The sequence below is a fragment of the Helicoverpa zea genome, chromosome 5 (assembly GCF_022581195.2).
Source record: "Helicoverpa zea isolate HzStark_Cry1AcR chromosome 5, ilHelZeax1.1, whole genome shotgun sequence".
NCBI lineage: Eukaryota > Metazoa > Arthropoda > Insecta > Lepidoptera > Noctuidae > Helicoverpa > Helicoverpa zea.
The window spans coordinates 7,526,344-7,544,035 of NC_061456.1; the positions used below are offsets into that span (position 1 = coordinate 7,526,344).

The following is a 17,692-nucleotide window of genomic DNA, read 5'->3' on the forward strand; positions in this document are numbered from 1 at the left end:
AGCCTTAACTAATGCCATGTAAAAGATAAAAAACAGATTTAAAATGTCAACTTTATTTTCAAATAATAAATTACTAACAAAATAGAATTTTTAACGTAATGTACAATATACATATTATACAAAAATATAACACAAATTGGAAACATCACTGAACTATCAAATATAATTCTTAATAACATATAAATGTTATAATACTGATGTTCGTTGTATAAGTACCTTAGTTATGATATTTTACGTCACACACTATCTAATATAGGCACTTAGTTACGCGTCATTGCTAAAATCTCTTAATAACACAACTATGATGAACACAAAATTGAATTAATCTATTCAACAAGTTCAATCAAATAACATTAATTAATGTGCTTGCCCCATTTTTCCCAGTATTCTTCTGTCTGCATTTCCATAATCCTTGAAAGACTTCTGTCACACGCAAACATTTCTTCTTCTCCCGTGAAAATGGCAGCATTGGCATCGGCCTGTAATGCACGTGAACATGATTATTACGTCGTAAAATTCTTCTCATTAGAATTATGGCGATTCTTGCGATTTATGACCAATTGCGATATACGTACTGAGCGATAAAATTCTAAAACGTTATTTATTTATTGTTATGCTAAGGTAAATACATCTTTTTCGCATTTAATTATAATTTATTTCTTATGAGTAACTTCAGACGCATATCACGTAGCTTCCCAACAGTATATTTTGAAATTAGTCGATTCAGGGCTTTTACAAACAAATAAATATAGATAAAAGTCTCAGATTTGATTGGTATAGCTAAAAAACAGAGTAATCCAGTAAACTTACGGAGTCTTTCGTAATCTTGAGGTCATCCATAAGTGCTCTATCGGCATCCGCAAACTCAGTTTTATCACCTGCCTTGAACAAATCTTTCGGTTCACAGTCCGCTGCAATAACGACCTGTAAAGTTTACATAGTTTATGAGTGTTAGTATGACTTAATATTCTATTCTATTGTTACATTACCCACTTACCCTAACTCTATTGTCGTATAGTGTATCAATAAGCGTAATAAACCTTCTTAGTTGAGATCTAAGTGTAGTTACTGATAGTTGAGGCAGGTCTCTAATGAACACAGTATGGAACGTCTTTGATATCACAAGATAATCACTAGCTCCAAGGGGCTGCAAAATTATGAAAAAAGGTTTAATGGCAATTAAATAAATAAAGTCAAATTCTAAGCCATAGCTGTGTTTTAGCTACTCACTCTGTCACATAATTCAACAAATGTGGAATCCAAAATGCGTCCACAAGATTTGGCAAATTTAACATTCCTACCCATGATGTTAATAACACGAGGTCGCACTGTGTCATTTTCTTTCGATATTAAAAATTTAAACAAATTATCCACTGCATTGTTCTCAGGAGTCAGCTCGCTGTTTCTGTAATTTATTATATTGTTATTGATTGTGCCATTAAAGCTAAGCGTCCACTTGTCGGTATCGTACGCAACGGACGTATCGCACGCAACGGATCGTAGTATTATTTATATAGAAACTCAAACAAGTGCGTCCACCTGTCCGCATCGTACGCATCGCACATCTTGTTTGAGTTTCTATATAAATAATACTACGATCCGTTGCGTGCGTTGCCTCTGTTGCGTACGATACCGACAAGTGGACGCTTAGCTTTAAAGTGACATTCATTTTGCAAGATAAAAATGAAGGGAGATTACACTTATATCAAGTGTTTAAGCAGGTTTAGACATAGGTATTTTAAGTTATTTTCTGTTATCAAAGTTTTTTGTTAACTGTCCAAATTCAGAATATAAGAAAACATGATCAGGTCTGCAATATTCATTCAATTTAGTACTTACAGAAAATATTTGCTATATTTATTGCCAGTCCCCCGTAATCTATAGTCAACACCGGAATCCAATTGAACTAAGTTACAATGTGATTTTAGCACAGGTATAAAGGGCAAGAAGTTTGATCTTTGGAGTCCATTTTTGTACAAATCATCAGGTGTCCTATTACTGGTTGCTATTACAACACAACCATTGTCAAAGAGTTGTGTGAAAAGACGTTTTAATATCATAGCATCCCCAATATCAGTCACCTACAAAAAAAGACATAATTTATGACGCAATTGAACCAAACATATTTTTCAAAATTGCAATAATTATATACTGTGCTATCTTGTCTGGGTATAAGATGGAATAGCAAGTTATTCCCTACTTCTTGTTACAGTGAGAAGATAGCTAATGTATGTATAATTAAATTTAAATGCTCACTCACCTGAAATTCATCAAAGCAAATGAGCCAAGATTCCTGTGTGATGTCAGCAGCTACCGGTGGTATTGGATCAAATGGCTTTGAGCCCTCATCACGGAATGAACTAGCACCTTTACCCGATTTAATCTTGAGCTCATGAATTCTAGCATGAATGTTCAACATAAACGAGTTAAAATGGACTCTCAATTTTTCTTTTATCTGAAATTCAGAATAGAAAAATGAAAAAATATAATAAAAACTGTTGAAACAAGAACACAAAAATGGTGATGATTCATTTTAATGTGTAATATCTACAAAATTGCTTTATAATTTTTTTTTTCAAGATGACTATAATTTAATAATAATTACCGGAACAGTTTCATAAAATAAATCCATCAGCATAGTCTTCCCTCCTCCAACACTGCCAAATATATACAGTCCTTTGGGTGCTATTATCTTCTGGGGCTGAGGTTTTCTAAAGAAACTAAACAGAGAGCCTGCACTCTGGGTATGTAAAACAGGTCGTTCAAAAGCAACCACCTCCTCATATACTTTCTGTAAGTTCCGCACAACATTCTCCTGATGTGTATCTTTACTTAATGCACCATTTGACACTCTCTCAGAATACACAGACCAAGGTCCATTGCTAGAAGTGGAATTTTCCCGCGTTTGTGAAGATAACAACTTCATACATTGATTACACCTTTTCCAATGATATTTGACAAGTGAAGAAACATGAAAACATGACTTTGGTGCAAACATCTTGTGCATTGTCAACTGAATGATTCAAATACGGAAAATATTTTCATTATATAAGTATCACACCTCATAACCTTGGATATTGTAAACAGTTTTAAAGGTTTTCCATCACAACGTGAAACATAACATTCACCGATAGGAACATTAATTTTGGAGCACATAAATCACTGCCTTCGTTGTCTGTGTAGCTGTTTTTCTATTATTTCAATAGATACCTAATTGTTAGAAAATTCTCATTTAACCGTCAAATCCGTAGCGGACCCCAATCGGGGTCTGAACATCAATGTCACCGTAAGCTCGGTTTAGACCCCAATTGGGGTCTGCGAATCAGTCATACACTTTCGCTCATATTTATTTTCTTTCCAATCAAACCACATTTGTGAGTACTAAATAAAATAACTAAATAAATGTAAATTATTATTACGCATTCAAACCTTTCATATTTAGCATCCCGTTAGAAATATACCTTTTTAAAATCCAATCGTAATTACCGGGAATTCTGATCGAACTCGCCATGTTTGTTTACATTAGTTGTTTTTTTAAATTTGAAGACGCATAGACAAGATGGCGACGGTGATAGAAGTTTTGCATCGAATGATCCGATTCGTTAAAATAAAGAATCGATTTAATAATTTTATATTATTTGATATTATAATATTACTAAATTGCACTTTTGTATACTTACCATAATCTGAAAATAAATTAGGAAAAGTAAAATGACTTAATTTATTTTGAAAAAAATGCTAGAAAATCAGTGGTAGAAAATACGTTGTAGCCGGAATAAAAAAAATCTTCGGTTTTTAGGGTTTCTGAAGACGGCAAATGAAGACTTATTCTTCGGGTGTTTTATGTGCAGGATTCCTGTAGATCTGCCAAACTTAATGGCGATTCGTTACTTCCAACTTTTTAACTGAGCGGCAAAGCTATTTGACGAGAGCCGTAGTTAGGTGTAGTTATCGCAAAATTTTATGACGATTTTATTGTTTGAAGGGGCAAATAGTTCGCTGTTCATCGAAAGCTGGTCCAAGATGGAAAGATGGCCGCCGCCGACTTATTTTTAACCGTCTTCCCAAAAAGTGGAGGTTCTCAATTCGACCGTTTTTTTTTGTATGTTTGTTACGCGATTACTCAGCCATTTATTTATCGATTTTGATGATTCTTTTTTTGTTTGATAGCGTGTACTTCGTGGTCCCATTATCATTAGGTTAGGATCTGATGATGGAACCTTGAGAAATCGAGGGCGACTTTCGAAAGTTGCAGAAATACATAGGTTGAAATCTTATCACTCAGGTGTTTGCCTGGTAGCACTATTCAACAGTGAAGGCTTTGAGCTGACCTGATGATGGAGACCAGTGAAGGTCGAGGGAACTCGACAACTGAATATTTAAACTTTCTCGTGTTTGTGCTTATATTATTCGTATTTACGAGGCCTCTGCAACAGTGAAGGAGATGGAGACGAGAGAAGTACGGTTGTCGAGTTCCCTCGACCTTCTCTGGTCTCCATCATCAGGTCAGCTCCAAACCTTTACTGTCTCATAGTGTTATCAGATATACATCTGAGTGTCAAGTTATAACCTTATCTATGCTTACAATTTTCGAGAGCTGCCCTCGATTTCTCAAGGTTTCCATCATCAGATCCTGGACCTAATAACAAATATGGGGAATATACCCTTTCGACCAAAAACAAACATCCAAATTGAGAACCACCTCCTTTTTGGGATTCGGTTAAAAATATTTGGTGACTTTAAAATCAATCAATTATTATGTCTCTAACCGACCACGGGACTACAGAGTCCCGGATTTTTGGAAGGCGAACGTGGGGCCGAAGCCAACACGCTGAAGCCCTTTTGAGACAACTTTAATGAAATGGTGACACAAAACCGACGATTATCCCTGTATACACTATAGAAATGTACCCAAGGACAATGCCCGGTTCTGTGCTAAACTATTGCTAACTATGGATGAAAACTACTTGGGCTATTGTGATGGGATGCTAGTGGACTAGGAATGGGGAAACTACGGGAACTATGGCACCTGCCGATAACAATGTAATAAATACACGTAAAAATGGCAGGTGGAGACTCGCCAACTCACTTACTGGGTCCCCGAGAATCAGTCGCTAAATCGCAACAAGAGGGCAACAGGTACATGAGCGGCTGAAGGGTGAGGATACCTCGGCGGACTTTAAACGCAGATCACGCGCTCCCTGTGGGTCCAGCATCACCGGCCCACTCGCCACTTACCACGAGGCACCTACCCTCCGAGCGGGCTGCTAACCCTACTCTAGCGACTCCACTCTGACCGGCCGGTGAAGGCAAGCCAAGAGGCGGGAGACCTCTCCCCCGTCATGCTTCACTCCGGCAAGCCGGAGATGGGGGACAGTATACTCTCCCTGGAGCACTCGGATATATAGCCCCGCGGGGTCGCTACTCCCCGTCATCCGCCTCAGATGCCCTGCGGGGCAAATCAATCAATTATTATTATTGTTTCTCATCATCAAATAAGTACATACCTTTGGTAGTTACAAATTGCATTATATTTCAGAACACCCGCATACCCTCCGCCGAAACAAAAATGTTAGAATTGTTGAGAAATAATATAAGAATAAATTAAAATTCCGTAATAGGTAATAAAAATTCAATTAAAGTTACTAATTATTACGAATGACGCAACACCAAAATAAATAATACATATAAAAATTTAATGCTAAAAACTTAAATATCTTTTTTCTTAACAACAAAAACAAATTGAACCTATAATTTAAAATTAATAAATAAAATTGAAATAAGTTGCTATTAAAAAATAGGTATATATAAAATTGGTATTCGATTATTTATAATAAATTTCCGATTTAGGTATCGAATGCACACCGCTGATTGAAAAAAAAAAAAATACTCCATTCCAAACTCTACTTGTCTGTGACTTGACTGATCTTGTAAATTGTTCATTTTTATTGTGTATTTTATGTGCTGATTTTTTAGTTATTGAACATAAATAAGTGCACGAAATGTATTGCAACGGATTGAAAATGTTATAAATATGACGTTTGTGTTGTGTTTGAGAAAGTGATGCGATTACTTATTGGTAAGTTTTCACCAAATTTGAAATGCCTAACTTTTCGATAGACTTAAAAACACCGTAATTATTATCTTTTTCTGAATTAACTGACCCCATTTGACCTTTGCACGTTGTTTTCAAATAAGTGAGCTCTAAAGTTATAGTTAAAATACTTCTGATCAGGCATTACGGACTTAGAATTCATGTGTTGAAAGTTAGTACAAATTTTTGACTTCCATGTCGCGATTCAAAATATCCCGCCGAATCAACGGTAAAGTCATATGTCAAAATCTTGTCGAGCAGAGGGGTTAAATTAAAGCTATTTCCATTTATTTTCTATCTAAAACAAGACGGCTGCCCGCCCTACCAATTTTCTTTCGCTTAGACAAATGACAGTTGTGACACTAAATGTCATTGTCAATTTTGTGTCACATGGTGTTCGTTCAAAAATGTACACTCAAAAATTAATCATGAAATCCGTTTCTTAATACTTAAATTGCAGTATAATATGAATTTTCTTAATAGCAGTGCTAAAAAACCCACGGGAAGTACCAGGTTTAAAGTAATATAACTTACTACTCAAATTAAAACTATTTCCATTTGATTTACATCCAAAACGAGGCATACCATCTATATTATTTTAATCCTGACACTGGAAGTAGTTAACTCAGGACGCGGGTGAAACAACGCGAAATAATATAGGAATAGTGTACGTACCTATCTAGGTGGGTATAGCATAAGAAATCGGATTTAAGAGGATGTTTGAAAATGGCATTGGTAACCGTGACGAGAAGCTTCGTGGAAACCAATTGACATGGTGTGGGCGAGGATGATGTTGTGAAGAAAGTCTTAAGCATGCCCACGACATAGAGGAAGAAGACGAACGCGCAAACTAGGTACCTAAGTTCATTCCTCTTATACTCAGCCTTCGGTTCACTGTAGAATTTAAACCTCTTCAACACGAGTCTAGTCGAATTTTATGAAAGGAAATACCCGACTTTAGGCTGCTATGTTTGTAACGACATGATCCCCTTATCACGACATGTACCTAATTTATTATTAATAGCCTAAGCTTGTGTTAATTTCAACTGTCATGTCAATGTAAGCCTGGACTACATAACGTTAAACCATATTTTGAGATAAGGGGGATTGAAACAACGTCACGTTAGGGCGGTGATGTTATACGTCACGTAACGTAACAAATCAGATAATTTTAAATACCAAAGGCTCGAGTCACTTCACAATCACTGTTTTGAACTTGGTATTACTTAATTAACTGCTAAAAATTGTATTTATCAGTAAGCTGATACCGCCCGAAAATTTATATTTGTTTACTAAGATGACTCAATAAAGAATTGTGTTAGGTGACGGGCCGAAGGTTAAAGCGACTGAAATTCAAGAGTCAAATTGCTAGTTGCAACCTGGCCAGCTGGTTGGTATTTAGATCAATGTTTATTTTAACAAAATCCAAATTACATCAAAATGTCACTTTCCTGCTGCAGTCATGCAGTGGCCGTCTACCTACTTACAAGCTTGTTGTGATATCTATTATCTAGACGCATACATTATCCTTTATCCTTCAACTTCACCTCAATTGACGTTCTTGTAACCCATTACAATGTTGTAAACATTGCACATTTATCACTTACCTTTTTGATAAAGCTGGGACAAGAAACATTATTTGCAATGAATGCACCCAATATTTTTTGCAACATCTGCTAATAAAACAATCACTTGAAACACAAGTGGGGTTCAGAGTTGATTTAAAAAACTCTCTCATAACAATAAATAAGAATATCTTGAGAAAGCAGGATGTGGTCAAATTGAAATCGACGTCCTGACTGAATTGATGCAAAGTAAGTGCTTATTGCAATCAACAGTCACACATTATCGTGACATCCTCTTTTTCTTCGGATAAAACAGGGGTGGCACTTTAGTATGATGAATGGCGAGTTCATTTTTAAGGGGCAAATTGCGGACAGTTTTATTTTTCATTCCTACCTAAGCTGGTCAGTCTTCCTCGGAGGTTCAGATCTCTGTCTCGCGGTCAACCAGGTAATTTAAATTATATTTATTTACCTAACTTAAATATATTCTGCTTAATTAGTACCTATATCCTAATATTTAGATTAAAAATTATTCCAGTTTAGAAAGGTTCGAAATACTGCACTTATCATATCCATTTACTGTTGGGTTCAGATTTTACATTTTGTACATAGGTACTTTAAAAGAGTTAAATATATCCCCTACTTAGATAATATATATCCTTTATAATGGGTCTACGCCCTACCGGTCCAGACCGTGTAGTATCCTTTGATGTATCAAAGGATACTAATTTACTGTACTTCAGGATATAAATAACTGCAGACAGCAACAAAGGTAGGTACTAAATGGGACCTAAAACAGCCCTGGGGCCCGATTCTCCTAAGTTAATAATGTCAAAATTGAATAGAAATCGAATCGCAATATGATCGCAATAGTAGTTTTAACCATATCGGGCATTCTGCTACTAATATAAGACCAATCGCATTCCAACGATATTCGATTGGTTTGCGATTGGTCTGCTGTTTTGGTGATTTTGGTCTAAACGTTAGTTTGTTCTACAATCATATTGCAATCGTAAATCATTTGCAGACAAAATGATTCATTATTGAATGACAGAAAAGGATAAGAACGTTTATTTCAAAGAAAAAATAGCGGAATGCCACATACGCTTCAATCGTAATCGAGTCGTGATTGGATCGCAGTCGAATGTGAATCGAATGCCGCTTAAGTAAAATTAGGAGAATCGGGCCCCTGAATGAAACGGCAACGCACGCGCAACGTCTCCGCCCGCTTAATTTACGTGGTGTTCCTTTTTTTCTGTCTGTCTCTCTGTCTCCTGGAAATCCGTCGCGACCAATGCTGCAAGTTATTTTCAAACACTACGTACCCACCTACCTACTTCAGCTGCTGTTCAGATGCTTACAAACACTCACTTATGAGGTTGTAATTACTTTACTCATGTACCTAAATATAGTTGGTTCAACTTTCCATAGTACCTAAAAATTTGAAGTGAATGTCAAGTGCTGTTGCTACTCAGTTGTTCATACAGAATGAATATGGCGCATACCTAATCATGCAAAAAGTAGTCTTTATTTGATATGAGCTATGATAAGATGAACACCGAAGTGCAACATTATTTGCATAAAAATATGATGCGTAAATACTTATTTATCATGACATCTAGTTTGCAGTAGGTATCTGGTAATACCTATGATATATGAGTACCTAAGCATGTGCATTTCATAGTTTGTGGGTACATTTAGCTACAAATAGGTACCTAATATGCCTAACAGGCCAAATCTTTCTAACCATGTCTAAAATTTTCATTGGCATTTTCTTTATCAGTAGGTACCCAATTCTTATTTGGATGGAGCAATGAGCGTCACCTTTAAATAAAACGATCGCTTTCAAAAGAAGTTCAACAAAAACAAACATTTCAGGTGTAACTATTGTAGTCAATGTCAAGGTTACCTTCGGCGAACTGACCTACGGAACCTAAATTGCTCTTGAACTCGCTCACACACTGGCCTCAATTGTGCCCCATCTAATGCACCGGTTAACAACCTCTAGTGTCAAGGTGCCTGGTGTTGTTTGCATAGTGAAAGGAAGTCTCAAAACTATCACATTTACTAGCGATAACCCCGTCCCGCAAACGTTGGTCACAGTCATTCATACAAAACATTAGACAGACCTATCAAACGTTTTGTAGATATGATGAGATGTAACAGCCTACATAGTTTTAATTTCACGGAGTACCCACTGTGGCTGAATGACTGATGATGATCGATACAATATATTCAGACGTCAAGACATTAGCACACAAAATAGAAGACCAATTAATGATAACAAATTACATCTTAATTAATACATCTTCTGTAGAGTTTATAGGAAGATAGTTAGATAACTGCATTGGATTAAGATAGCTTTGTGTGAAGGATCATTCAGGCATTTGTATTGTGAGATAGTAAAAGCTCTTAAAACACTGCCCATTGTTGCTTATTATGTCTCTTTATAATCGATAGGCTGGTAACATTTTCCGTATAATTTCAATTGTAAAATTAATCATTACACAGGTTATCATTATAATAATATCATTGGTTTCAAACCTGCATCTAAATCTCAGTATGTGCTGGTATAAGTTCATCTACCTATTTGCACTGTAATATAGACATGACCTAGTACAAGACACGGATGCGTCCCAAATCTCCGCAGTGTAAGCACACGTATCATCTATTGTGCCAAATAAGCAATCACGTGCGTAGTCGTGCAATGTGGGCATGAATAAAAAGTTAAACCTCATCCTGCCCAGTGTTCTGAACCCATCCCTATAGCTGCCAATTACATTAGCGCGAGGATTTGTTGCAAAAGCGCGAGGGTGGTCGACACATGCGGGCTCAGCTGCGTATAAATTTTGCACATCATACTTTATGCTGTTTGTACCTCTATTAAGTCTGCGGATGTGCTTTCCATACTTGAGATATCCGCTATCTTTGTGTATCGAGGTAGCGTGAATGAATGAACTTGCGCTCTATGTTGCATTTAGCAACATAGAGCGCAAACTCGGCAACGACTTCAATTCCGTTTTGATTATTGGCAGTTAAAGTTTTATATTAGAAAAATATCAATAAAAAAACACTATCTTTGTAATAGACAACAGTAAAGATCATTATTTTTTTATTGCATATTATAAGTAATAAAGTTAGTTCACAGTTTCGCACAACCATAAAAACTTCCTTTAAGCACAAGACATAAATAGTCAGTAAGAAGGATAGTAGAAAGACGGCTGGAAATACTTAAATATTTTATTGCATGGAATAACCAGATGTGTCTAAATGAATGTTACAGTTTACTAAAACGCAACAGCCAATTGCACGAGCTCCTGTGTGAGTACCTACGTTAATAACAGCCGTTCCCAATATCGTATCTATCTGTTGTTTTGCTTACTAGACATTTTAATAAGAATTTGACACTACGTACATTTATGATGCTAATACTTAAGTACTGAACTTAACTACTACATTTAAGTTGTTTTACGTCATAATTTTTATTTAAATATTTATTTGGTCGTCTATTTCAGGCAACCAGAGCCTATATAGAAAATACAATCATTTATCCTTTAATTTAATCATGAAATACTCAATCTTTCCAGTAAGCAAATATTATTGGGAAAGTTTATACTTTTTTAGTACCTAGGTACCTAAACGTTAAGGAGTATTAAAGAATCCATCCATCTTCTATCTATTATATCTTTCTACCTACATAGGTATGTTCTGCCAGCCAGGTTCTGTCACGACTTCTTAATTAACGCAACTTTTTAACGTTGCTTTAACTATATACTCTCAAACTCTAAAAATGCAAAAGCGTTATCAAAAATTGTTTAATTATTTATCTTTAAGGTGTCCAGCAAATCGTTTCATGATTAATCCTGCTTTTGAAAAAATTGTTCAGGAGATAAAAAAATTAATGTCAACAAATATACCTACACGTCGTCGTCGAGCAGCAATAGTATAGTTAAATGTTCCAGATGCATAATAAAATGATATCAAGTTATCAGAACTGTATAAACTTATTAAAAACTACCGAGTCCTGATCACTCCATACTAAAGCACTCGAGTCATCTTGATTCACGAGCAATTAAGGTGACTGCCAGCAGCCAAAACAATCGATCGTTGCAAATGGCCGTCTCGTTGACACGCACTTGTCAGACGCGCGCGAGACAGTCTTGTCTCTCCGTGACGACGGGACTGCAAATATATGCTTTACATTGCAGAAATAAGATTATTTTTTTAACGATAATGATAAGTAACTTTTAGGTCACGTTAGGATTAAATGATCAATGGTCGTTATACAAGTTACTTAAAAAGTATAACTTTAGGATATTCTCGTTGGCATTGAATATTAGGTACCTATTGCAGATTTGATTGTAGGTAATGGAATTGGAATAAAATGGGCTCAATATTTATTTAATAAAAAAATGAAAATGAGAAAAAAATTAAATTATCTTACTAATAGTCCTTATAGTATCCTAATCCCTAATTTAATTCGTAGATACTCATCTAATTGCGCGAAGTGTGCTCGCACCCAGCTGATCGTTAGTGGGAAGTAGAGTTGTTGCCAACCGCACTCAAACTCTCAATTAACCGATCTTATTAGACAGACACTTTTTTTTGGGACTCAATAATATTTGGCTTATATTTAATGTAATCGGAGACTGAATTATTGTGCCAATTGGTTCTTTCGTAGTTATATCTGTGTCAGTAAGTTAAACGATAAATTCTTAAAAATGCAGAAACCGTAGGTAGGTAAGTATTTAAGATATGTATTAAATTTAAACTCGTAACAGTGTCGCGTCCTTGCTACACATGATAAGAAATGATTATATTTATAAAAGTAATAAGCACATGTGTACATTAAATTAATGGTTATTTGACAACGTTACAGTTCATGAAAGATATACCAATTTTTCGACAATATATCTTAATAATGTTCGTAGATGCAGTGATGCGATAACTGATTTATCGATTGTAGTCATCATTTTGGCAGGATGTTGCCTGTGGGTCAAGGGGAAATCAATCAGTAGGATCGAAAGTTATGGTACTGTACCAGAAATTATGCAGTAATAAATTATTGCGTTATAATAGTTAAAGTTAAAATATAGTTTCGGTCCTCTTTCCACACCACCTGAGAGGTAAGAACCAGAGGTGCGTTTTTTTTATAGAGGTCTCCCCGGTAGGCCTATTCCTCTTAAAAATGTCACACAGTGGGAGAAATTGGTGGCCATAAGAATTATCCAGAAAAAAAATTGTAGAGCAATTTCGTCTAACAGATTGGGATCTTCGGGGTCCCAAAACTGTGGTAGCGTACGTTGTCGAGATTAGGTAATGTGTCAGGAATTGTGTCATTCAGTTAAACGGAGGCGGTGCGTTTGCACGTCGATTATATGAGTCGAGGGCAGTGTTCCTCGGCCAGCGCGAATGGCAGACACAGAGACGTCGACCGCCTACTCGTGTACTCACCTACTCTACGTCAAATCCGTGATTGGCAATTGCGATCAGCTAAGGGCATCAGCTGTCACCGAATTATAAATCTGTACAATGAGAAAATTACTTTTTTTAATTATCTGTCAAAATCAATGAAAATAAGCGCAGATTTAAGGAACTCTACTGCAGAAAGTTTCACTTTTAAGTAATAAAGGAAATGAAACAATGACCTAATAATAATCATCATTAGCGTTAATAACACAATTCAGGTAAAAACTTATCCACGAAGATTTTATAATTCATATGGACCCTGTTTTATCTACATAGGCCCTTAACTGAAATACAGTAATATAGGTGCAATTTCTCATGCGATCAAGTTTTTATTTGATAATTTTACAAACTTTATGTGAAGTTTTGTGGTGGCGGCCACGCACTTTTACCAAAAGATGAGTAAAATTAACAAATAAAAACACCTTACACAAAAAGGCTCTCATGAATCTCTCGCACACTGAATTAATTTTTCATGTAATTTTTCATGTGAATTTTGCATAATATAAACCAAACTTGTAAACATAAAAGAGTATGTTTTACATTGATATCTTGCACCTTCTGTATGCGCTCAAGAACGCTAGTGGTGGCTTTATCAGCTCGAATATGCTATAAATAACGTAGATCTATACCTAACTTGTGCTCTGGGTGGTTTATAATCGTGGGAATAACAGCTGACCAGAAAAAACAAGTTTTGACCTTAGTCGAAAAAATGCTAATTAACAAGCAAATAATTTGCACTAATGCAATGTTACTAGACTTACAACAAAATGACAAGTAAGTATGTAAATAATACAATTTAGACAAGAAACTATACTGTCAATTTGCGTGCACTAACATACGAGAGCGTTATTATTGGAGTCAAGAGCTAGAAACTAAAATTAACAACATACCGATACAAAATCTTAATCTACGCTACTCCATGTTTGAACGACTACCAAAGAATGTTTATTGCGCCGACTAGCGGAACTTTTTTGTGGTTTCATTATTCTGTAGTTTAAACCATATGTACAAAGTGATGGCGAGAGCCAACATATTGCCATATTTTTTTTTTATACTAAAATAGTTCAATTAATCGTAAGCTGTACGCTGTGGCAGTGGAGTTAACGTTATCGTCAGCGGTCGAAGCCCCTCGCTCACGTTACCAGATTACATACTAGCCTGAACTTTGATAGCCCTGTTATTTCGCATTACAACAATTTTACCCTCCAACTTCGATATAATTTCTATATTTACTAAACAGTAGAAAGTAAAGCAGGCACAACAAAGTTAAAACTAGCGCCGCATGTCTATCATGATGCTGACAAGCTTGTAAGATCGTAGACGAATCAAGTCCTTATCAATTAAGTACAAATTCACTCATGTCGTGAAGTACACAACTTTGACTTTGCTTGAATTAGAATACTTAAGTAGATACCTAAATTCTCAGGAGACGTTTACATTGACCGTTGCAGATTTTATTATTCAAAAGTTGTAGGAGACGATCGCGATAGCAATCTCAAGTTGTCGTGTTCTATAGACAATGGCACATAACATACGCGTTGAAGTTGAACCAATCATTGGCTAATTAAAATTTGCTGTGCGTGACGCGACCACGAAGTGCGTTACTCACTTATAGGCTGCACACGTGCCTGTCAATGAACTTCGCAGGCTATGCCAATAGCCGGGCACGCGTAAAGCCGCCAAAATTCTAGACAGCCACTGTGATCTATGCCGTTGTCAACCAAAATCCGTCAAGTCTAATTCACTCTTTCGTTTACAAATTAATGTTTTTAACTTTACTAATTACACAGTTACATAGCACCATATGAAGACAAATATGAAATATAGTTTGACCGTCTTATGAACCTACAAATCGGCTAGTGCTTCTATCTAGACTAGGGGCATCGAACTTAGTTAACTATGTGTCGACATTATAAAGCAAAATTTAACTGATTACTTAATAATTTGCTACGAACTTAATTCTTATAAAGTATGTACTAACGTGCGAAAATTAAGACATTGTCGGTCCTTGCGAGGAAGTCGTCCGGTTCTGTGTGAGTGACAAAGGTCCTGGTCGGAGCTGGTGCATCGGCTTGCACGCCGGGTGGCGGCTTCCGGCGCTCGAAGCGTTCCATCATATCTGCCGGCACTGTTGGTAACTCCCGCCCTGTCGTGTTCGGGGCTTGAGTGAAGCCGAGTTTGGCCAGCAGGCTCTCGCGGATCACTCGGAGGCTGTGTTCTCGCGCGTTCTCGTAGGAGCGGCAGGAGGCGCACGCGATCTGAGCCGCCGGTGGATCCTGCGGACAGGCGAGCTCGGCAGCGACGGCCGCCAGCCACGCGGCCAGAAGCAGCAGGCTCGCGGGCCTGGCCCGCGGCCCGCGCGACGCGCCCAGCGGACGCGTGGTGCGGCAGAGCGGGGAGGCGGCGGCGTAGCGCGATGAGCGATGTGCGGCCGCGGGCGGCGCGTGCTACACTGCACACGACTCACATTCGACACTATCGTCGCACGCCACGCCACGCGGCGTTGCCCGTGGCGCTGCAGCCGCCCCGCGCCGCCGGCCCCTCGCGCTCCGCAGTCTGGCCTCCTGCTGACTCACCGTGCTGGCGGCGCCAGGGCTGCGCTCGAACAGAGGAAAATGCGCCCTACCGTAAAGCTGCAATGCCTAAGCGCCGTTGCGGGGCGGCGCCCGCCCTACGGTCGCTTATGAGTAACCTGAAAAGTTTTCTCAAATGCTTGTTAGCTAGGTTTCTAACGATCGCGATGTACCCGTACACTTGACTACATTTAAAAGTGACGAATTTAAGGACCTCGGCTGAAAGAACTGAAAATTCTGGAATAATCAAAAGTAAACTGATTCATCATTTATTAATTTAAAACAATTTATTTTGCACACAAAAAGTGCTTTTAATCACTGGTTTCAACGTATAGGGTGAACAGTTACCATCGAGCTATAAATTCTGAATAAATTAAATTTACCTACTGCTACAGAAATATTTATGTAGTAATTTTAAACAGTTTATTTTACCAAGTAACGGACTAATCCGTTGTGTAAAATAGAATAAATATTATGACAGCTCTCAGGAAAAATGCTAATGTAAACGCTCCAACACTCGTAACTCTAGAGAAGTCTGGGTTATGTATCAGGTTGAGGAATAGTGTAAGACGTAAGAAAGTGTGTAAGTAGGTATGTGGGTAACTTTTTCATAAGTAAAATCATCTGCTATTCTATCTAGACTTTTTGCTTTTGGAAAGGCCTTCGGCTTTCTGCCTTCGGCTGCAGTCGCCCCATGTGCAAGTCCGATACTGTAGAGGTTTTTCCTGGATGTGTTTTAATGTGCCTACGCATTAGTGATAATATTGTCGGACAGCAATTTAAATGTAGAAAATAAACGAGTAGCTATAGTTATCTAGCTTTTGATATTCTGTTTGTAAAATCTGGCTGAACCATGCATCGACCCTAAAAGAAGTTCGTAAGGATTTTCATGTGAATAATTCGAATGCCTTATTATTTGATCTCCGAAATCCTCGCACTGCATGCTAGTACCAGTACCTGTGCAAAGTGCCTACTTAGAAAAACTTTCTAAGTAAGTGTAATCGAGTACCTAATATTCGATTTTTTGTGTAGATGTAAGTACCTACCTATTAATTCTTCGAGCTCGTGGCTTTGTAAAAAACCGTGCAGATCGATCGACTATGATTGGTCACCATCTTGTCATCACGAGATCTTCCGTGATTCCGAAAACACGGTAAATTGAGTCCCGGCTGTCATTTGAATATCTTTGACAGTCAAAATCCAGAAAGTCAGACACCTTATTTTACCAAGGGGTTCTGACAGGTAGGCTCTCCATGTAAAACACTGGAACTCAGCTCATCAGCTGCATCTGGGGCCCGATGCTCCTAATTTTACTAAAGTTACATACGATTCACATTCGACTGCGATCCAATCATGACTCGATTACGATTGAAGCGTATGTGGCATTCCGCTAATTTTTCTTTGAAATAAACGCTTTTATCCTTTTCTGTCATAGGTACCGTATAGACCAAAATCACCAAAATAGCAGACCAATCGCAACCCAATCGAATGTCGTTGGAATACGATTGGTCTTATATTAGTAGCAGAATGCCGGATATGGTTAAAACGGCTATTGAGATCATATTGCGATTCGATTTCTATTCAATTTTGACATAATTAACTTAGGAGAATCGGGCCCCTGGTTAGATTGGAAACCGACCTTCGCATAGTCGGGAAAAGGCTCAACAAGGGATGGATGTGCATTATTTCTTAGATAGGTATATTTAAAGAATAGAATATAATCATTTATTTGCCATAAACATGTGTAAGTATAAATAGGTATGTACATACCTACACACGCAGGTGTGCATGTATGTAGGATGATAATTAGGTAGATATGTGCTTAAAACATGTTTGCCACTTGCCATGGCATTCAAATTTACAAAATAGAAAGAAAAGAATGTAGGTAGGTACCTACTTAAATAGATATAAAAAAAAGAATTAACATCATATATTTTTTCATAGAGAAGCTCTTTATGGGTGTGTGAGAATCGGTGAGAATAGTTTTTTGT

General features: G+C 37.3%; 1 protein-coding gene across 1 annotated transcript; it reads right to left on the reverse strand.

The window, feature by feature from the left end:
* Nucleotides 1-37: 37 nt before the first annotated feature.
* On the reverse strand, nt 38-3,236 carry LOC124630381 (putative ATPase N2B). The gene is made up of 7 exons (XM_047164260.1): nt 2,606-3,236; nt 2,261-2,455; nt 1,840-2,081; nt 1,231-1,405; nt 998-1,147; nt 811-924; nt 38-479 (listed from the first exon to the last, which is right to left on the reverse strand). Exons 1-7 carry the CDS (start codon nt 3,005-3,007, stop codon nt 354-356), a joined length of 1,404 nt encoding a protein of 467 aa, XP_047020216.1. The 5' UTR covers nt 3,008-3,236; the 3' UTR covers nt 38-353.
* Between the last annotated feature and the right edge of the window lie 14,456 nt (nt 3,237-17,692).